Source organism: Diuraphis noxia, unplaced genomic scaffold (assembly GCF_037042655.1).
Source record: "Diuraphis noxia isolate RWA-SAM2 unplaced genomic scaffold, SU_Dnox_SAM2 contig0003, whole genome shotgun sequence".
Classification (NCBI taxonomy): domain Eukaryota; kingdom Metazoa; phylum Arthropoda; class Insecta; order Hemiptera; family Aphididae; genus Diuraphis; species Diuraphis noxia.
Window position 1 is genome coordinate 46863977 of NW_028301713.1, and position 25280 is coordinate 46889256.

Here is a 25280-nt window from a genome sequence, read left to right on the forward strand (position 1 = left end):
GCATTTACGACAGATAGTACCTACATTGTTAAATTATTTTTTTTTTCACCAAAATATAACACAATAATACAGTATAACATATTATAGAAATTTTGTAGTAATCGGTTTTAGAATTTTTACAAAAAACCAACAAATTTCATTTAACTATAACTGATTTTTTTACACTGGTATATTATACATGTTTAATATAATATATTATTAATTAAAAATTTGTTATTCACTACGATGCGATTTATATGCACTGAAATTATTCTTATTATAAATATTACAATATTTATATTTTTATAGACTAATACTGTCTCTAGGGTATTAATATAAAATAATACAACTAGAAAATATGCTATTATTTTTAAACAACAATACAATATTGGAACATTTAACTAAATATACTTTACAATATTGATAATTAATAAATGGTACATATATTGGTTGTTTACCAGAGAATATTTGGTAAGTATTTAAAATTTCTGAGGAATTATTGTATTTTTATTCTTTATGTAGCACTGAGTTTTTTTATAACATATGTATAAACAAATATTTTTCTATTTTTAAATAGATTGTAAAGTTAGATGGCGCTACTGTATATATATGTACGAACATTCTGTATTTTTTAAATACCTTTACAATATTACAATGCATTAAAGTAAAATGGAAATTAAACGATTTGTGTAAATATTATATCCATTAATAGTTTTGAACTATCAAAATTAAATATAATTTTAAAATAATCATCTATTTAATATTACATCTCTTATTTAAATTCTGTGTCTAATTAGAAGTAAACCGTTGTATGGTATTTAAGTTTGAAAGTTTACATAATAAATGTGCTTAAAGCAATATAAAAAAATAGTATACTTTCATAATTTTTGTACTTTTCAGTTGACAATATTTTTTAGTTTCGACGACCTAATTTTATTAATACATTATTATCACCTAATATTATTATCAATTAATATATTTGATTAAAATAATTTGAAACTGAACTTAAATTTATTAAGATTTATGGGAATGTTTTTAATTTTTAATTTTTGACACCTTGATTGATAATCTCACGAATTAGAATGATATTATTCACATACATTCTGGGAAAATGTATTTGTTTTTAACTGTTTACATGGTTCCAAAAGAGAGATAATAATATATATTGTATTTATATAATAGGTGAAAATGTATATCTAAAAATATAAATTTATATTAAATCTATATCTCTCGATTTTTACTAATACTATATTATAATAATTATTTGCACTTAGGTAAGCAATGTTCTAAATATCGTGTACGTGCTTTTTTGTTATTTATTTGCGTGTTGTTGTTCTTGAAGTATAGTAGAATCGAAATATGTTATGGTATCGACTAACGCTATCTAACATTATACCTACCTACTTATGCCTTAATTTTACGGTTACTACGATAGTATAGATTCATAAAGCTGTGTAGAATTTAATTTATGGTTATAAAATATAAAATAATTATTATTTTTAAATTAACTCGCAAGTATTAAAAATTGTAAAATGATTTACATCTAAATTCGATGGAATTGATTTTATTGAAATTGAGAAAATTTTCATGACTTTTGTATTTACTATAATAATTTATTTTGTAATGATTTTAAAGGTTCAATTCAGGATTTACATACTAGATCGCGTAATACCATACATAGTACATATTTGCATCATATTTAAAAAACAGAAATATAATTTGGAACCTAGTTACCAATGTACATTAGGTCATGACTCATGAAATATTAAATATATAATATCTTTTGAATGCTAATAATTGGCCAATCATCTAAAATGGAACACATTATAAATTACGAACAGGGAAAAATGAACGCAGCCGTTTAGACGAAAGGTCATTTAGACGAGACTGTTTGGGTGCGGGTACATTTTTGGACGGGTGAAAAAATTAATGATAATAAAATATTTATTTTAATTTAATATTTATATTTATACTAATTTTATATTTAGGTATATATTTTATTCAAAAATATCACTATATATAAGTATATAAACATGAATATGTTAATAATTACATCGATTATAAATTATAATAATTAAAAGATACTAATTACAATATATACAATAAAATAAAACATTTAATATTTATTAAGTTACTGTACAGAAATATCTTGTGCTATCCCTCTCAAAAATTACAAAATTCCACTTTGGTCATAACTTTAAAGATTTTTAGAATCCTCTCATCAACATCAATATTTATTTTTTATTTTTTAGGGGGACTATTTCCTGTCTCTAATTGATCATAATATAAAAGTCTCTACCTGACTATATTTTACTTTATTCATAACATTATTATTAACATATTAGACGCCATATTTGAATTTACAGCAACTTAATAACTAATACATTTTTAAATGTATTATATGTATTATAATTTGTATTTCAGATTCTGAGCGGAGAGAGGAATGAATTGCCGTATTGGTTTTACAATGATGTTTATTTCTTTTTTTTTGTTATTCTGTAAACACTTTTTCTCCCTCTAAACTTGCTCATAAGTATCAAGTGTAGCATCTTTTCTGAAAGGTTATGTTCTTGAGCTACAAGTCAGGTCATTTTTTGATTTTCGAAACGGTACTTGAAATAAAAGTGGTTAAAGGGGACAAAACGTACGATTTCACAATTTTATAATATTAAATAATTACGGACGACGTTTTCTATCAGAAACATTGCTTAAAATAAAAAATATTTTCGATATATTATATAATATATTCCTTATGGTTTAAAGTTCGGAAAATTTTAGCCAGTTTTGAGCTATTTATAGACATTTTAATTTTGGGAGTTTTTTGTTGTAATTCGGTTAAAAACATTCATAAAAACTTTAAATTTGGGTTGTTTACTTAAATTAGCTTTTCCTAGACATGGTGAAATTTTCAAAACATTTTAGCTTTTTTTTTTCTAATTATAAATTATAATTACAATTATATAAATCGTTTCCTAAGCTGTTCTTATAAAGTTTTGTTAATCACCATAGAAACGAATAAAATTGAATAAAAAAGATTCCTCGTCCACTCAGAATCGTTTTTTATGCAATAATTGCATTCAAATCGAATACAGTAAAATTACATTATCCAGTCCGAGGACCGAAGGGACGATGAACGAACATTCACCACCGAAATGCTGACCTATTTTTTAATTATTATAATTTGTAATCAATTTAATTATTAACATATTTATTTATGGATGCTTGTAAATTGCACCCACATTAAGCAGGCAGTAAAAATACTATAGCAAATTGCGCTAAGAGTTTTTGATTTCTAAAATAGGTATGGTAAAATGTTTGTGATTATTTTAACTATGAATTAATGCCTACGATGTCATGAAGATGATCGACTTAAAAACATTTTTTGTTTTTTTTAAACACGTGTATTTTATTTTCTGATTTTCTTCCGAATATTTGGTCATCAGCTTCCGTAACATTAACACGGACAACTAATGCCAGTCATTTTAATAAAAAGCTTTTATACACCTCATCCTCATATTTCTAATTTTATGGATAAAATATTAGAGTTACAATCTGAAATTTATATAAAAATTAATAGTTTAAATGAACCTTATAAATTTCAAAACACCAAATAAAAAAAAAAAAAAAAATTATTCAACAATACAATGAAAACACTATTACGAGGGCTGAATATGTGAAGATGATGTCTCATTACTATGTAGCTAACTCATAACTGTATTTTTATTATTAACATTTTTAACCTAACAAAAAATATATAAAATTGTAGTTAATACCATAATATTTAAAAAAATAAATTAATATTTTTATTAACAACATTATTAAGCAAACCAAAAAAAACATTTCTGGATAACTGCAGTGACAGCCACCTCATCAGGTGTTCTTTCGGCAATGCTAAATAACTATCATAAAAATAATATTTCTATTGGGTACAATTTACTGCACAGCAATTTTTACCTGAAAAATACCATGAGCAATTTACAATTTTCCCCCTTCGTTGGGTGAAATTTACGTTGGCCCTTATCTTTATATATATTATGCTACTGTACGTGTGTTTGTAACTGAACTCCTCCTAAACTGCTGGACCAATTTCGCTAATTCTTTTTTTGTTGTGTTCGTAATTTACAAGAGAAGGTTCGTATGAAAGTAAATGTCTAAAATTCGATCTTTAAAGAGTAGCTCACACAGGGATTTTTTTTAACCAACGAAAATTTGAATTTTTTTTATAAAGCTGACGTTGGTTACCAACATATACATATACATATACATATACATATACATATACATTTATATATTAAACAGCTGGACCGATTGCAAAAAAATTTGGTACAGAATTTTATTAGACATGTGGGCAGAATATATGCTAAGTTAAAAAGTGTTATGCCTAAATATCATTGAATTGAATACCACTTAAAATTGTCAAAATTATATTGAAAAAATGAAAAAAATTACATAATGATATATGAAATTGAATATCGCTGTAAGATTATAATATATTTTAACCGCTATCTATCATTATGTATAAAAATATACTGCTAGCATCATCACATGTAATAAATTTAACACACAATATGAGCTATGAAAGTATGAACCATATAAGAGGTAGGATTTTTAACTGGCTACGAAGTGCACGGGTTCAGCTAGTTTATATATTATATATATATTAACATATTTGACACCATATTTGAATAAAATGTATACCCAAATATAAAATTACATACACCCAAATAAAATAAATATATTAGTATTATTTATGTTTTATTCACGTCCAAATGTACCCACGCCCAAACGGCCGCGTCCATTTATCCTAGATCATATAATATTTTATATTCATTTATATAAATGTGAAAGTCTGTATTTTATTTATAATTATTATTAGAAAATATAATAAATGACTAACTATATATTTATATAGAAATACAATTTCTACCAAAACTGAAAAATAATTAAGGTTTTGTCAAAAAAAAAATTATGTATTTCAGATGTTGTTTAAAAACTAATTTCATGGTTAAGAATCGTTGAATGTTCAATTTATAATCGATTGTAAGAGATTATAAAAAATTTAGTAAACTTTGAGGACATAAAAAAAATTAAATACAAATAATATACCTACTTAATAAATTACAACTTATTATTGATATACCAATAACTTTATTGTTCTATCACAATTAAATAACCACTCTTATATACTTAATATTCAATAAATTCACAATTAAACAGGTCAGCATTTCGGTGGTGGATGTTTGTACATCGTCCCTTCGGTCCTCGGACAGGATAATGTAATTTTACTGTATTCGATTTGAATGCAATGATTGCATTCTATAAAAAACGATTCTAAGCGGACGAGGGAATCTTTTTTATGTCTATAAATAGCTCAAAACTGGCTAAAATTTTCCGAACTTTTAACTATAAGGAATAAAATCGAAAATACAAAAAAAAATCTCTTGTCATTTTTCATTTTAAGCAATATTTCTAGTAGAAAACGTCGTCCGTAATTATTTAATATTATAAAATCGTGAAATCGTACGTTTTTTCTCCTTTAACTGCTTTTATTTCGAGTACCGTTTCGAAAATCAAAAAATGACCTGTTTAAAGTACTAACTCAAATACATTAACTTTCAGAAAAGATGCTACACTTGATACTTATAAAGCAATTTTAGAGGGAGAAAAAGTGTTTACAGAATAAAAAAAAAAAAGAAATAAACATCATTGTAAATCCAATACGTATTCCTCGCTCCACCCAGAATCTAAAATACCACAGTTTTATATTATAAAAATGTATTAATTTCAACACTGTATAGTTTATTACACAATAAATGACTAAAATACATGTACCTATATGTTAAAAATAGAGTTTCGATGTGTATGATATCTTTAATTATTTACATTATAATTTAAGTTTAGAGTAAAAATCAAATTATATAACACATAGATAGATATATAGATACTACATGAGTCATGAATGCATTAATATGAAGAAACAATTATTCCCCAGAAATATATCCTTATAACAATGTTTTTACATTATTTATTTAAACTTGGGGTACATTAAATACAATAATATAAATATTAAATAATAATTTTTTTGCTTTAAATAAATTATTTTAAACAAAGTATTTTATTTAGAATTTTTAAGTTTGAACAAGTATATAATTATATTCATGTCTTAAATTATAATAAATTTCAAATTTCAATATTGGTAGTTTAACAGCAAAAGAAATATTGTTACTCGGTTATCAATAACAATTTGGCATCCTTTGTATATTAATTATTGTGATAATAAACTTGGTAATTTAATTGACCACATTCAGGAATACTTTAACACAAACAATACAAATAAATAAAAAGTAGCAAGTAAAGAATTACAATGTACGTAACATTATAGCACTTATTTTTGTAAAAGATTGTTTATATTACATTTTACATTAATCGACATTCACTTGAAACTTAAACAAAGGACAATAGTTTTTAGGTTATATAGGTAATCAGAACAATATCAAATAAAAAACAATTTTAAATGAATACGCATATGATTTTAAGTTTTGGTTTATTGTTGGTTCTGGTTGCATTGGCTCCCTATATAAATCGTAAAATATGCAATGAAATATACGAATTACCAGCATATTTTATCACATGACATGCTTTAGTAGAAACTTTGTATATGTATCTATGAATTTGATCATACAGAATGATCGAAAACAGTGAATTTGTTTTGGGCTGTATGCATTTTGATTTTAACGATAAAAAAATGAGCATTGTTGGACGTAGGTTCGATCTTAAAATTAGAATTTATAGTTCGTATTTATATTACGTATATATATAATAACCGTCATGATTCCACGATATAGTTTAAAAGCTACATGATATATGTTATTATGTTATGTGATTATATTACAAAAACAAGTCCTCAAATATCGTGTCTCGAATTACACACTCTAATAAATTGAAGTTTATATTTCAAATATTTCTTATATTATTATATAGTAGGTAGTATGCATTATGATAATAATAATTGAGTGTGTTTCATCCACTGATCATATACTGCATTTAATTAGTGAGTACTTGGCAAATTAGGTAAATCATGTTATAAATTACAAATTCAATTCGATACCGTTATAATTAAAAATATGTTCATAGTATTATACTGAATTATTAATTAAATATTCATTTTACAATATCACGTAGATGTAAAAGATAAATATGTTAAAAACTGTATACCTATCATATATTATTTTGTAATGAGTAATTAAAAATGCATGTTGTTATTTCACGCGTAGATTGTATACATGACATAGGAATAAAAACAAATTGAATAACTTAAATTTGGTTTTCTTATTAAGTCATATATTACGTTTTATTTACTTATTTATTTTTGTTATTATTTAATATAATATTTATCATATTATCAGGCGTGGATCCAGCCCGAGATTAGGGGGGGGGGGCGAATATTTTACATACAAAATAAAATATCTGATAAAACATAATATGTGGGTAAGTGCACATATTTGTGTTCAAAACTAACTTACACGAAACAGTTATGGTTAATACAACTTTATAATCAATTGATAAATTCCAAATAGTGAACTTAAAACTAAAACATGAGTCATGAATATAAATATTAAAAACTGGGCATTTTTCCTAAACAAAACACAGCTTACGGGGGGGGGCGCCCCCTCCACCCCCCTACTGAATCCGCGCCTGCATATTATATTATAATTTAAGGTGCATATTGTAAATGATAGCTCATTTACATTATTATTGATAGCTGTACCTAGTCTATGGCTTGTGCTACACATAACTAAATGTATATAATAACCAAAAATTAATTTTTGTTTAATTAATTTTAATATAAGTGCCACACGTTACACATAATGAGATTCTTACTGTTTGTATGTGAGGAAAAAATCGATCAATAATTTGTATTCTTAAAAGATACTACAAGTACATCATGTAAGCATGACATGTACAGTATAAAAAATAAAATTGTCCACATGAAAAATATTGATAATATAAGTTTAATTAAAAAAGAAAAAATTACCAAAATTACAAATCAGGTTAGGTTAGGCGCAAAAAATAATTTTCATATAGAGCACAAACTGAGATCAATACTGGTAGGTATGAAAAATTTAATTAGAAACTTGAGCAACTCCCTCTACTGTAAAGTTGATTTCAAACATACATCGTCATTGATAAATCATTGAAAAAAATAATGATCCTCAGGTGAGAATGTGAGATAATGTCAAATTCAATGTCTAAAAATATTTTTAAATATGTTTATATTATTATAAATTTATAAATAATTATATTTATAGTCATACAGTAGGTTGGACTAACTTTAGCTAAAAAACTACACATAATATTATTAAATTATTTGTCAATAACGACCTTAAAATAATGTGGATTGGTTCGTGGTATAATTAGTTTAACTTTAAAATTAATTTGAATATTAAGAAAATGTAATTTTAATAAATCATAAAAATATACGAACCACTGAAAAGTTTCGTGTATTTATGACTTTTAAATTATAGTAAACTAATTTAAATCATTCACCAAATAATATCAAAATATTCAAAATCCGATTCTGTTGAATGCTGAATATAAAATAATCTTATAAGTAATAGTTGGTCTAAGATCAGTTTTGAATTAAATATATATGGAATCTTTATTAAATATCCAAACATTAAACAATTAAAAAATTAAAATGCCTTTTACAGATCATAAAAAACCAAAAGCTTTTAAAAATGACATAGAAATGTTAATTTAAGATTCAGATGTTGATGTGTACATGATTACAATATGTTATGTTCATTGTTTGAAGTTTGAACAATATACAATTTACATTTACAAGTAGTTAAAATTAAATATCGTAATAGTTTATTAATTAGTAGTGTTTGCCTTTATACTACAAAAATATAATTTTATCTTTTAGGGTAAGATTAAGTTGTTGTGAACAAAATGAAAAACAATCCTACCGGACGTGTAATGTGTAAACTGATTTTCATAATACGATACGACTGCAGCGTATAAAATATAGTTATTTTGTACAATTATTTTATTTTAACACGGCTATGGCACTTTGAGTACACTTTGAGTACATTAATTTTATTACAACACGTTTTAAATGTTGATGGTATGGATAAAACAAAATGTACAGAATTGAAAGCATTGGTATATGACACTACTTTCCAGTTTACTTCCGTTTTAAAATAGGCATTATATTTAAAATCTAAAGGTCACTTTAAAAAAAAAAAAAAATTATAACTCATTTAAAAAGACTAGATTGTATGTTTTTATTTTACATATTATTGTTAGTTGTTATATTAAATATTCTTCAATTAATTATTGTAAAATATGTTTTTTACATTAAAAATAAATATCCAATCGGTTCCATAGTAGAAACTCAAACAATGCCTTTTTTAAAATTATTTTTGAGGTTTTGATAAAAATACAAAATTATGAATTTAATGGTGCACTAAATAACTATGGTAGTTTATATAATATGTTTTTTCCTTTAATATGTACACACGATTTCGGTAATGTGAACTAGAATTCATGGGTTCCAATACTTTTCTATTACATATGTGTCGTGCACGTCGGTAATATGTTCATGTACGATGATTTCATTGAGATTTATACCATTTTGGATAGTACAAAATATCATATAACTTATAATTAGCAACGATTTAATAATCGAAATTACCTTAACCATTATCGATATGATCGGAGAAAATGTTATTATTCTGTTGCTTGATCTAATGATCTTTTCATTCGATAAGGAAGTTTTTTAATACATCACAAATAAGTAATAACCAATACCAAATTATTATTAAAGTACTTAATAACATTAATTTAATTAATTTTTCTAGAGATATAACGTATGTAAGTATGTTTTATATTGTATATTGTTTGTTATACAATGAAATATTGTATGAATAGATTGTGGAAACATACAAGAATAATGCCAATTCTGAAACTATAATATTATGTATGTTTAGGTCATTGTAAAGTTTTGTTTGTAACATAACAAGAATAAACAACTATTAATCTTAATCATACTGATTTAGATCGTTACATTTAGGGCAAATTGTTAATATTTAATAGAACTGTTGAATAAATTAGAAATCATTTTTACATTATTATTGATTTTTTCTTTTAAATTCTATTAATACTATACTATACTGATATGTGACTTTGTATCCATTATATTTATAGAAATATGTGTTGAAATAAACTTGTTTAAATATTAGTTGTATGCTAAAATTTTATTTTGATAAATAAAAATCATTGATTTCAAATTTTAGTAAACCAATGAATACACATAGCAACCACAACAACATAACTAACATATTAAATACATTTGTTATAACGCATAAAACATTAATATATTGTTAGTTGTTATGTTTTATTTAGAATTAATATATAGAATTGAAGATCATTACCAAATCATGTTGAGATGCGTACAGGCGTATCTACTTCTCTTAAGCCTATAACAATGAATATTAATTGTTATACACATACTACTCATTTTTATACATTTTTTTAACAATATTTTATTATAGCCATACTAAATTATAATCAGTTTATCAGTTTATATTTACTTGGTTGGATGTTAGATTAACAAATTCAAAACTTCTTGAACATTGAACTAAAAGATATTTGTAAATAATCAATAGTTCATTACTCCAATTTTAAATACAATGATAATGAATAATTAATTAATGTAAATAAGAAGCATTTACATGTATTGGTAACAAATAATGAGACCAATAACTAATTTATTAGACTAATACAATTTTCTAATTGAACTGTATTTTTAATTTATTATTCTACTCGTATTGTTTCTTTTCTCAAACAGTAATTATCTTAATCACCAAATACATTTTTTACTATAAGATCTTTAAACTAACAACTAATATTATTTATTTTTATGTAATTTTTTGTTTATATATATAATATATTTTTTCTTAGTATGATATCAAATTTAATGCTAATGGCCACAGATGTCGAAGCAGAAATTATTAATAATTTCAAGATCAATAAAATATAAATAAATACCTTTTAATAAACAAAATACTCACAAAAAATAGTAATTTGAAAAATATTGAAATTTGAAAATATAGAAAAAGATTAATATTCATATGTATTTAAACTAAAAATTTTTGTTATTTTAAAAAAAAAAATAAACAAAATAATTTCATATCTCTTATGCTCGAGCAGTGCCGATTAACTACGTCCTAAATTATAAATCCAAAACCAACCATCATTTATTAAATTACGTATTCAAAATACATTTTTTAATTGATTACAATTTTTTTTCAAAACAATGTATCAATAAGAATCTAAAAATACACAATAATAATAATATATACGCATGCATAAATGATTCTAAATTGTATAATTTATAGTACCATAAATTGTGTACTGTATATATAATATTTGATTAAATTTTCAATTTCAATATCAAAGCCCATAGGAAGTAATATTCCATGCACAATATCCGTTTTCTGCAATTATGACATTAATTTGCTTATACGACACACCCATGACCTACAATATCGCATATTATATTATAAAATTATTATTAAGTACACTCGTAGTGTTACGATTGGGGCCTCTTCGTTGAAGTTAAAGCTGTACGCGTAATTATGCTTCATGGTGTATTCATATTTCATTGTATTGTAAATTTATTGAAACGTTTAACATTATATACACCATCGTATACCTACAATCTAAGTCATAATATATATTTTTGATCGTACAATTTACGTTATAGATAAAAAAAACTATGTGTTACGAAACAGCAGAATTAAATTTTGAAATAGGGAATTTTGTTTTACAATGATGTATGTGTGGTTTTTTGCTTGACAATCTGATGTTTCATTTCAGAGCTTCAATCCTTATTATAGCTAGAGAGTTGTTTTTGGTAAAAATATTAAATTAAGATAGTCTTTCAATAGAAACAAGGTAAAAAATTCACAGTAAAAGTAATTCTAAAAAGCGGGAAAGTGGATATCGCTCTGCTGTACAGTAGGTTACAAGCGGGTTACTGCAATGGATGGAATTAAATTTGAATCCAATGATATTATATCATTGTATACGAAAAACGATTCTGAGCGGAGATGGTTTATCTGTCAAGGATATATTATAGATTATATATATATTTAAAAATTAATACTATTTGAAATTTTAAAATATTCATACCCAAAACCTATTCATATTCAATACTCTACGATATGTCGGTATAACTATTGTCTATTGATGTATAAGTTAAATTCAGTATTTTTTTACGAAAATCAGTTAAATCTACCAAATTAAAATAATAATAATAATACGAATTCAATATAAACAAAAAATATGTAGAGAGATGGAATTTCTTGATTTGATATTTTTCGTATACAATGATTTATCATCGAAATCAAATTAAACACATACGTTATACTATTACAGAGGCCTACTCATATAAACGTGCGCTTAAATTATCGGTAGCGTGGCTGTATTAGGTAATGCAATAAGTATTCACGTTTAAACTTAAACTCTGTTTCAGCAACTATTTACGACGTGAATTGGAGGGTCGGCGTGAGGCGGTAATAGGGTTTTAACCACTATTCACTCACCTCACTTACTGACTTACTGTAATAGTCTGTCAACCGAGTATAATGATTGCATAACATAATAATATATATTATAATACAATATTACTTCAATAAAATACTAAAAAATATATTTGATATTATTAGGCTACCACTCTAACACTATGGATTATACTATATACAATAGTAGTAACTATAGTAGTTACAAGTGTTAGTCACATTATTCTGCACAGGATATACAGAAATTTAATAATTATAAAATAACTTGTAAAATTGTCTAAATAAAAATATTAACTGTTAATTTAACAATACACGTGTATTGTGTAATACGCATATTCTTTTAAAACTTTATCTATATATTACCTAAATCATAATGATGTATACTTGAAGAAAGTTCATAGAGTAGCCGAAGGCGTGACAACATATCTTCCTACTCCATGCGTGCACTTTTATTAGCCTATATGCAATGACCAGATAAAACGACCCCTTAAAACGTTCTATACAGCGGAGAAGAGAAAGATCCATGTTTTTTTATTAATCATGCTTTATATACTAGTTAAATTCTATTTTTTTTTAATTACGTTAATAAGAAAAATGATTGCCTTCGTAGTATAATCTAGAGTCACAATATTGATTATGGGCTATTGAAAAAAAAAAAGGCAAAACTGTTGCTTTCGCCCTATCACTCGATTTGTAAAGGATCGCGTGAGAAGTCGGCTGTACAAATTAATGTATGTCGTCGTTGTCACTATTCCCATAATATAGCCCTTTGTTGCTATTATCGTGGGTGTGGCATGACCATCGTACTAGCGAGTATGACTATTTTTTTATTTCTACCGTGATTGTAGTCGACGCTAGACTTATCTTTATAATGTCTAGATCTATCTGCTAACAAACTGTTATGGAATTCAAAGGACACGCCATAAAACGTAAGTACTTACACGTTTAGCTATGCTGTTGCTCAATGTTAAAAAAGGGTACTTATTCAAATTTATTATATTCAGAATAATTGGAAATAAAGTTTTTAAATAGATGTACAAGCTTCACATTAAACTTTATAATTGTATATTTGTTTTTGTTATTGTTCAAATCAGTTAATGCGGTATATGTAACGACAATAATAATATATCACTGAGGATTAATATTAACAGGAAGGGAAGACGTTCTGCATTGGACCCATATTATTATTAATAGTAGTAACTGAACATGCATATTGGTTGGTATCATATTTGAACAATAATTTAAACATAATAATATGTCATACCCTATAGGTCCCATAAAATAAAGAAGCAACATAAAATAAATCATAACTGTAATATTATTTGAAAAACTCGTATTAAATATTTTCAAGCTTAGATTTCTTCAACAAAAGTTTAAAAAAGCTCAAAAGTACTAGTTTTTGAAGAGCGAAAACTGTATTTAAGTTCCATTATGTCTTTTTAAAAATATTTTGAGTTTATTATAATATTTTAATACTATTTTTAATGGATATATTTTAAATATAATGGTTGATTTTAAATAAAATAAAATAAATTATATTATTATAGGTGCATACAATTATTATGTTAAAATATTTGTTACAATTACTAGGTATTATTTCTTATTATATTAGTGTACCAATCTACCCAGAGCTAACACCAATGTTTTTATTTAAATTTTAAACTAATAAAATCAAAAAATATGTTCTTGAATTAACTGCGTTTTGAGTTTTCTTATGTTATAATATTTATTTTCTTATGCAATATGCATTATAGTTTCGTAGTTAATCTTTCGTAATCTATTCATAATACCTTTGTACGTTCCCCATATTAAAATTGACTAAAATATTATGGCGTGGTTGTCAGTTCTCGAAATACGATACTACAAAATTATTATTATTTATTCTGTATTGCGCATAACAAAAAAATCAAGAACACTAAATGATTACAACCTCGATATCATGGTTCATTAAAGATTAAATATAAAATATATCTAATATTTATTAGTTGAGTACTTATAAATTATGAAATGCTCAAAGTTTTATTATGGATTCCATCTGAACCTATTATCCTAGTGTATCGGTAGTGTAATGGTACACTCAATAACTCGGTTGTTTACTCGTCTAAATTTCGTAAGGGTTTCATTAATTTTGAAAAAATCATCCGCTTAACAATTTACAATAAAAAGAAATGGTCCTTATTCGAAAAGTTGAGAGGTGTGTGTTGTCACAGGACCCTATATTCACAATGATATAGGCATAAGAATTGTAAGTAGTACGACGTAATATCACGTGATATACCTATTATAAGAACGTCGATAGACATTGACGACGGATTTCTTTTCGTTCCGTCGACCATTGGGTAATTTATATTTCTGGCCGTACATATAGCCAGACAGGCACGTCCTCCGGTCGGCGTTAATTCGCTCGTCCGAACGTCTGCTGCAGTGTGTGTACATACAATTTTATCGGTACCAAAAATACAACATGCAGGTACAATGCATATTTTTCGGATATCCGTATTGGCACATCGACACAGCATTCACATCCGTGGTGTTGTTCGAACGTCGCGGAGTCGACTCGTGTTTTTATATAGGAGCACGTGCAAAATGATAAATTACACCGCGTCCTTGCGATGGCACGCGGAATCCCATCAGGACGAGCCGCTGATTGCGTTCGCGAAATCTAAAAACGACACGAATTCCAGGTGGCGGTGGTTGCGTAATAATAATAATTTTACTGTTGCGCCGCGTAACGTTTAATTAACTCTGGCAGCAGCGGCGGTGAGGTCGGATGACGGCCGGCGGGGTTCTCCGGGTTGTGAGAAGGTATATGTTCGGCTGTAGTGGGTTGCAGTGAGGGGGTGTTTAATCTGCTTAATGGCGGTACAACAACCGTCAATTATTGTACTATGTCGGGGAGACGTTGCACGCGATTTCACCCAAAACGGACTCGCGTGGCATCCCCCGGACGAACGATGTTTCATGTACGCTATTATGTATATTATTACATAACTTATAACTTATAAGTATTGTAAATTTAATAATAATTATAACATGTATATTGCACATATGTACAAGTTATCTACACACTCACACACACACACGGTGTGTGACAGTAAACATTATAATAATACCATGTCTAAACATTTCAAGATGTTGTTCGCTTTGAAGTAATATGACCTATATGGCTACATAATATTATATGTTATGATTATTATGACTGTGATGGTTGAAAATGACAGGGGCTGACTTTACCGGGACGCCGTGATTCATCGACAGCAGAATTGTTTTTCGGCGACGACATGAGTATTAGCAGAGGACATTCAGTGGAAAAGGTTCGATTTTCAGCCAGCCGGGCGCATTCTGACGGTACGTTATTCATTCACAACGATTTATACAAATGTCAAATGCTATGGACAATATGAATTATTAGACAACGATTCGTTGAGAAATTTTAACCAGTGGTCTGTACTTTGATCCATATTATAACTGCTGATGTAAATAATAAAATTACAAAAAAAAAAAATACATCGAACATTTACTCCAAATATTTATTTTTGTTTATGATTCGTTTTAACTTTTTTAAATTACATAACAATATTATATTTGAACTATTTTATGATTAAATAAAACAATCTATTTATGAACATATATTATATATATTTACTAGCATACCTATACAGTAAGACGATATAATTATTAAGATCGAGACAAATAGAGACACAGACTTTTATCATGAAATATTTATATTGATTGTTTATAGTTTATACCATAGAGCAAGGTAATGATATTAATAAATATTATAAAACATTCAAACATAGTATAGATATTATGTAACATGCAGTAATTAGACAATGTCATTTTAATTATCTGCGTTCTAAAATGAAAGAATATTAATCCATTTTCTTGAATTTTACTAGAATTTGATATTTTAATTGTACGCTTAGTGCAAATATATGTTTTTTTAATATGTGTTTTCTTAATTGGCTTTTGTTTAGAAAACGATGAGGATTATTCAGCTAGTGTAAATGCGATACTTCATAAGCGGCTTAGTGTTAGGAAAGGCAAACACCAAAAGCAAAGAAGATCGTCTTCTCCCGTGTCTTCGATGCTAGCGGATGATGCCAGTTTAATATCAGATCGAAGAAGATCGTCAGCTTTTACAACTAGCTCTGGAGAGTGAGTTTCTCGCATTTATACAAACTACATAACTATACTAAATAGCTTAAAATAATAATTATTCATTAAATTGATGCTGTAGAACAGGCGATACAATTATAAGTTGAATCATTAAATGCATTGTCTTGATTATCCTCATACATAGTATGGATCAATTGGTAAGACTCAGAGACTCTGTTTTTAGTTGTATAAAAGATTCTTTCAAGATTTTTCAAGGGTGCCACTTGAGACAAGAACTTCTACTTTTAGTATTTATTAATGACTTGGCAAGTTGTTTAAAATAGTATAATTTTCTGTAAGTGTAGAAACAAATTAGTGAGTAAATGGTATGAATATTTGTGCACATTTTAAATCAGATGACGATGCTATCGCACTCCAGTAGGAGTTAAATAGATTTTCTGAGTACCCATCTACTTTGTTTTAAATGGTATATATATCATAATGTCTTTAATTTCATCGATCCAGGAAATCAATTAATTCGAGTTATAACATAGGTGGCATTTTACTCAGATCAGTGACTGTTATTCGCGATTTAGGAACAGTGCTGTCCCAAAGTTTTTGGAGTCAAAGAAATATTAATGTGTGATTCTTTGAGGCTTCGACTATCATAATAAGATATGACAAACAAAATTCTTGCAAATGTATTTACCAAACCTTACTTAACCAACCAGGCTTATTTGCTGTATTACATTTTCAATAACTTCTTACCAATTTATTACCAAATATACTAAAAAATAAAGTTTATTCCTAGATCTGCGGTTATCAACCAATGTGTCACGATAAACTATAGAATGCTGTGTATTATCGTAACGTGTATCTAACAATATTTTTGTCATTTATTTTCAAAGTGCTCGAAGTATTGGTACCTATAATAATATGATATAATTACGATGTTATGGCATTATGATGAAAAAAAAATCACAGATAAGAAAAACAATTGTGAAGATAGTTTTATTTACAATGTAAAAAACTGTTACTTGTTCAAAAACCCATTAATTGTTTAAGTGTGTCACAAATTTTATGAATCTAAATTAGGGTGCGTTCATAAAATAAAAGGTTAGGAAGTACTTCCCTAGATAATAATTATAAATATTCATGGTTTTGTCTAAACATATTGTTTGCATATCGTATAGAGAATCGAACCTCGTTATTGCAATCGAGTCACAATGTAATATAGATTATAGGAGTATTACATACTATGTGTGGCAGACGCATCGAAAATAATTTTTATTATGTATAAAGTTTTAACAGGGTCATTTTTGGCTTTAGTCTAAAAGTAGCTCAATAATAGCGACAGCTCGTTATTATTTATTACTATACATTAAGATTTAAGAGGGTCCGCTAGAAATATTCTAATTATAGGTCCTGGGTTAAAATGCTCCCGTTGCCCTTTTTCTTAACGGTCCCGCCTATGAATCATTATTTCTGCAGATATTATATACTTTGATGCCCGAATTGTGGCAATCTATAAAAGTTCATGCGTTTTGGATGCCATTAAATGAAGTTACAAGGAGTTTAATAACGTTCTTTGATGAAAAAATTACATTGTTTTTTAGATAGATCTATATTAAAATTGGCACAGTTATTTAGAATACGGGCATGAAATTTAGGGTGCAGTTGAAGCGATCGCTCTCTCTCAAAGGCTGTATTGTAGTAGATAATAATTAATAACAAAAAAAGAAATAAAAAAATTAATTATGATTAAATACAAAGGTTAATAAAACTTTTCCCCCACAAAAAAAAAAAATCAAGCACCTATTTTAGATGCCTGGATACCAGTCAACATGATTTAATTGATAAACTAGAAAAAATTATAATAAGCTCTCTTCGATTATATTCTTTCAGAACTAAAATGTAATTTTATAGTTGTAATGATATTGCTACCTTTTTTTCTCTAATGTATATAAGTTGAAATCAATAATATTTTATTTTGGCACTGCAAATTATGTTCACTATTTTTAGTTTTACTATTTAATTTATGACTATAATATACTTTATGTTTATTCATACTCTTACTCTTTGATGTTTACTTTCTGAAAATAAAAATTATTTAATTTAATAGTTAAAATATTTTCAAAAGGTTTGAGTAATATATTGTTTGAAATATATTTAAATGCAATACCTATGATTATTTGGCTTTTATAATGTTAAGAGTGATAAGAAAAAACAATCTAAAATGACAATCAACGATTTATAACTGCAATATATATTATGTATATTATCTGAAATCAGTTCATTATTGGAAAAGATGTTTAATTTCCTCAAAAAAGGAAAACTGTTTAAACTATTTAATGTTTGTATACATGACATAGAAAATTAATATATATATAATATCAAAACTTGCAGAAATATTAATGTTAACAGAAAATAGGATTGATATCTGATCGTTTGACATTTTCTGTATTGTTGATATTTTGTGTGTAAATCAGTGTAGAAACTTTTTATGAGCACCTCAAAATTTTTACTTATTTATCATGTTCATAAGACGGAAACGTGAAATCTGTTAAAATATTTCCATCAGTTATGGTTCAACCGAAGTTCTTAAAAATAAGAGAGAATACACTCTTGTAGGGTTTTTGTCTTTAGATTTGAAAAATGTCATCGCGTAACTAATTTTGTCGACTAGGTATCAAAATACACGCAGCATTTTTCTGTTCATTTTATCCGGACAGTAAAAATGTATTAGTAATTTAAATGTATCATAATATTACTCTAGATAATTGGTGTATTAAGCTAATATAGTAATACCAAAATTTAGTGCTTTAAATATTACATACAACTGAAAAGTGAGATTCATTTAAGATCAAAAATAATTATTAAATCTCTCAATAAAGTAAATATTTCTTAACTATAAAATATATAGCTAGTAAATGTATGAAAAAAATATTTTTATTTTAGATCTTGACATAATATAATATACTCTAATTATTTTTATAAATATTTAGAAATATGTATGTATAGATATTTAAATTCATCAAAATAGGTATTACGAGAATATGTATATACAAGGAAATGCTTTAATAATATTTTTGGAAAAATTATCTAAACTATACTGCAGTAAAATAGATAGTTAAATTAATTAATCAAACTCTTTAGTTAGTTTGGTTTTGGTTTAGTGGAAATGTGCCAATGTCATATTAAATTGAATTTCAAAAGCTTCATCCATGTACTGTACTAATTAACTTTCGTCTTTTAAATAGAAAATATCTCGAGAGGAACATTTTATTTATACTAAATGAAGCGTTGATGCAATAAAAGTGATTTTTATTTAAAAATTAAATTAAAAACTTTTGCTTCATATTCATTTAATTTGATTTCGGAAAGAGAAGGAATTCAATTTATACGAATTGAACAAATCTTCTTTAGTACCTACCTAATTATAGAATTATTTTCAGTAGGTAGTAACTGGGGTCAAATAATATTAAGCTCATCCCAATGCTTAATAAATGATAAAATCCAAATTAAGCCGTTATTAATATTTTGAAAATATAGTTATTTAAATATTAGAGATTTTTTCTTGTTTTATACAGAAATTGTTTTGACAAGTACGGTTCTCATATAGTTAACTTCAGCGTTACCTCACAGATTCAATTGTCGTTTCGTTTCAGCTCACCAGGCCCCAGGGAATACTTTATCCCCTTTCATATTTCTAACTTTCTTTACCTATGATGTCAGAATCAGTTATAAATAATACAATTGTATATAAATGTTATGGTTTCTAAGACTGCATATTACATTATGAGTATGAAGATACATGCTATAATCATTTTACTTCAATTTTAACATCGTAAAAATTATACCCAAGTTTCGAGTGTAAAATGTAGAAATACGTTAAGTATATCTTATATGCTAGTATTATAATATAGGTATTAAACTTAAGATATGATATTTTCTACAGAAACATAAGTATATTTAAAATTATTTTGAATCAACTATTTGTGCATTTTAACGATAATATAATTTAGCGGGCTGAAAATAAAAAGGTTCTATGTCCACTTTTTTCAAAAATCGTTTTTTGCATTTATTTGTTTAGTTTTCAATTGTGCATCTTTTGATTCAAAAATGATGTTTTTACAATTAGTACTTAGTGAGATATAGAAAATGAAAAGGTTCTATATATCATGAAAAATTACAGAATCGTGATTATAGCTCTAGCTCGATAGAACTTTGTTATTCTGATAAGTTTACATAAGTATGAAAAGGTTCTATCGTCATGTTATTCAATGTTGGTTAGTATTAAAAGGTTCTATCAATAATACACGATGTCGTTGATACGATAAAACAAAAATTACAATAATATCGTACAATATTTTTGTAATAGTAGCCAGCCGGTATTTATAGATTTAATAATATTATTATAGTTTGAATTTTAAAACTATTTACTATATTGTTATCGATTTCAATTGCCGCCAATTTATGTTTATTATTTTGTTTTAATATTTTGTCAAGACGATGATGTGATACCTAATGTGTTTTATTTATTTGCTCAAATTGTTAATAATTATTGTTTTTGATTAAACATTAAAATAATGTAAGAACATTATGTTATTATAATAAAATTATTCATGTTGCATGTGTCGGTAATACTGACAAGAAGAAAAATATTGTATAGCACTACAGAAAAAGAAAAAAGTTCTATGTATAACATATCATTTAGTTGGAAGAATGAAAAGGTTCTATACAGAGAACTTTTTTCTTCTTATACACTTTTTTTCCCAGTTTTTGGTTTTTATAAAATGTACGGATGTCCAATACTTAATATTCACAATGTATCTGATAGTAAATGTATTAATTTATTTATTAAAATTATAGTGGTATTCATAAAATGAACAGAAAAAAAGATATTGGGTATCAAAGTTAAAAATCGCTCTGCTGAACAATTTGATATTCTGACATAGAACCTTTTCATTCTCAGCCCGCATATTTATTTACCCTATAATATCGGACATTATATGATAGTTAAATAGTGCCTAATTTTATGTTTACAGTACGGCGATTAATATCGAAGAGGCTGGTATTTCTCAAGAGCAGATATTCGAAAATATCCGTTTACACAAAGAGGTGTTAGGCAGCGTACGTCAGCAACCATGGTCCATACGGAGGAAGATGAAATTGGTTCAACAAGCCAAAGAGTACGTGAAGAAGCACGAGGGTCAACTGCAAGAACGCTTGGCGATGAGTAAAAGTACAAGAGATATTATGGCGCGGTTTCACATAGTCCTAGTCAAAGTAATTCGATATAATATAATATAATAGTAATATTGTTAATACTTGGGTGTTAATAAAATACGGAAACGGTTCGCTGTGAAAATATAGCAATGGCAGCACAGTAAACGAGAGATGGCAAATTTCATAAGTCAAATAATTCCATGGGAACTAACGATTAAAGAAATTGAATCTCAATTCGGCACGGTAGTCGCTTCGTACTTTACATTCCTCCGCTGGTTGTTCTGGGTGAACTTTGTCATATCTGTGTTGTTAGCAGCCTTCGTCGTCATTCCCGAAGTACTAATAACGATTATATATACAATCATCTTATGTACTTAGAATAATACAAAGTGCACATGTTAATAATAAACCGTTATGGTTTCATAGATTTTAACGACCAACAAGGCAGACACTGGGGAGCGCAAGACACTGTTGCCTGAGGAACAGGCCACTTCTATGGAGTTAATGACTTTATTGAACTTTGAGGGGGTCCTACAGCATTCACCCATGTTTTACGGCTACTATTCGAATCGACAAAGTTCAGACACTGGATACCGGCTACCCACGGCCTACTTTATCACGGGGCTCGTTGTTTACATTTACAGTTTCGTGGCTACGCTTCGAAAGTATTTATACTACCTGGATATCCGATCAATAATAATAGTTGTTTTAATGTGCATTTGTCTGTTCGTTGTATCAATTATTACACAGAATGGCCGCAAACTCCCGTCTGAGCAAACTATCCGAAAAAGACGACGAGTGCATATTTACGTGGAAACTGTTCACCGGTTGGGATTATATGATCGGAAACGAAGAAACCGCTCACAATCGTACATCGTCGATTATACTCGGTTTTAAAGAGGCATTGCTTGAAGAAGCTGAAAGAATGAAAGACAAACAAAAGTAATAAAATATCCACCCGAATATCGCTTCTATTCAAATTTGTGATCAAGCAGTTATTAAATTAAAATTAAGTTTTGTGGGAAGGGGTAGTTATATTTAGTTATTAATGTTTAAGTTAATGTTTTCGCTTTTTTCACCCAGTGTAATTGGAATATTATTTTTTTTTCTCACCCGCTTCGCAGTTGGAAAGTGGTGACTTTGAGGATATTTGCAAATCTGAATATGGTATGGATGCTGGGAAGTTCAGTTTATGCTGTGATTGTTGTGGTAGGTAGATCCACAGAACCAGAGGCCGAATCTACATTATGGAGAAAATACGAAATCACAGTTGTCATGACGCTCATTGGTACGTTCTTTCCCATTGTTTTTGAAGTGCTGGGCGTGTTGGAGAGTTACCACCCAAGAACAACGCTTCGTATACAATTGGCCAGGTACTTATTATAAACACCAAATAAACTTCATATCTATGGGGCTCAGGGTCTGCGAACGAAATTTATATTTAATCAAAATATCAGTTGAAAAATAATAACATAATACATGCTTAACATAGTAATGTTTACATATAGTTAACCACATAAATTCAGAATGTTCTAGATACAGGTAACAAAAATAAAAAGCACAAAAGTTGCTCCACGATATGGTAGATTTTAAGTGCTTCTCGTCATTGAGTAGATAACTCTACTTTGTTTGAATAATGGGTGTATTAAATTTAAAGTAACAAAACAAGGTCCTTAGGGAGACCAAGAACCCGATGGATAGATGTGATTACCAGAGACCTGAAAGAGATAGGCCAAAATATAACTTTTGATCTGGCGTACAACAGAGATAGATGGCGAGACCTCTTGAAGGCAGAAATGGCCCTCAACGGACCGGTAAGCTGAGAAGAAGTAGAAGATTATTACTTATAAGTTATAACACATAATTATTATTCGATAATTGCATATGAATTTTATGACCGATTAAATAACATTAAGTTATAAACCAGTTATATTGAAAAAATAATACATTTAATGATCGTCTAATATACAGAATATTATAATCAGATAACATAATAGAACTTAAAATACAAATTATAAAAAAGTCAATCCTACCTAATCGAAAAGTATATCGTGCTAATATTTTTGTTTTTATTACAACAATAGCGACTATTATAAACTCAAACGGTACATTGTTTTGTATTCAGAATGAAAATAACGAGAAAATGGTTTGAAAAGCCATCTTGGCATATAGTTGTGATTCTAGTTGCTCATTTTTGTTTCTCTTATGGTAATGATCGTTTTAGGTTTTTATTTGCTCGTACTTCTTATCGAAAACTGTTAAATGCGTGTAGAACATTATTGTTAATGCTTTTTTTATATTGAACAGATTTTTATTTTATAAGCAATGTAGGGTAATTGTTACAAAATTTCTAGGGACGAGCAATGGTTTCTCCTTTTTTAAATTAATTTAATTTAATCATATAATAAATTTTTAAATAATCTATATTATATTCATATTACGGTAATTTGAAAATTAAAATATACATTATTCAATATTTCACATTTTTAAATATTTTGTTTAAAACTTTATTATTGAAAGGAAATATTCAATTAGGTAATATTTATTCAAGTAAAGTGTGAAAGTTGAAATATTTTTGAATACTTTTAGTGCTAAAACGTGCAGTTTATGCTCACGATCTTAGAATCCCATGCATAATATCAGTATATAGTTTACTATATGGACACGTGTAAAAGAATATGCACAGTGTACATCTATTAGCAATGTAAATTTTGATAATTGCACTGGTTTCATTCCAACAACTAATCTAGTTAACGAGTGTTAAATGTTTTTTGTATATTATCGTAATTCACATTTTACATTAATCACATAGTATTTGTTAAAAGTATTTTCATACAGCGATCTATTCTCTGTATAATAGATAAATTGTTTTATTTATTTTTTATAAATATAATATTTTTATGTACATTTATATTATAATTTATTAATTAAAACGTATGTAAATATTTTTTTTAGTCCAAAATTTTTATTTATAAATGTATTATTATTATTTTTTTTTTTTAATTTTTAATTTTTAAAGCAGATAGTATAAAACTATAGTTACATAGTACAAAAAAAAAAAAAAAAAACAGTACGAAGTTAAGATTAATACAGATTAATACTTATATACTATATTGTTTTATATTATGAAGCCTGTAGCCTTCCGTATAAAGGTGATTATCATTTTATTAATAGCTGATTCAGATTTGGTATTTAAGACGGAGTAAAGATTGAGAGGAATATTAAGGGATTTAAGAGTGTTTAATAGAATTTGTCGTTTAAGCCGGAGGGCAGGACACTTAAAAAAAATATGAGGGAGGTCACAGATACACTCATATGAATGAAGTGTACAAAGTAATTTAGTCCAAGTTTGAAAGAGTAACTAGGTAATAAGGAATATCCTATACG

The 25280-nt window shown here is 26.9% G+C and overlaps 1 protein-coding gene across 3 annotated transcripts in view; it reads left to right on the plus strand.

Moving 5' to 3' along the window:
* The window catches only part of Tmc (Transmembrane channel-like), a 77583-nt gene that overhangs the window by 7468 nt on the left and 44835 nt on the right, over positions 1 to 25280 (plus strand). For 2 of the 3 annotated variants that reach the window (XM_089225004.1, XM_089225002.1), the window contains exons 2-8: positions 15788 to 15914; positions 16544 to 16724; positions 21713 to 21953; positions 22041 to 22229; positions 22320 to 22558; positions 22644 to 22835; positions 23018 to 23266. In XM_089225004.1, coding sequence (XP_089081130.1) covers positions 15788 to 15914; positions 16544 to 16724; positions 21713 to 21953; positions 22041 to 22229; positions 22320 to 22558; positions 22644 to 22835; positions 23018 to 23266 — 1418 coding nt within the window. Of the gene's footprint in view, positions 1 to 13379; positions 13496 to 15787; positions 15915 to 16543; positions 16725 to 21712; positions 21954 to 22040; positions 22230 to 22319; positions 22559 to 22643; positions 22836 to 23017; positions 23267 to 25280 lie in introns of those variants that run through there. The other variant, XM_089225003.1, reaches the window with a different exon arrangement.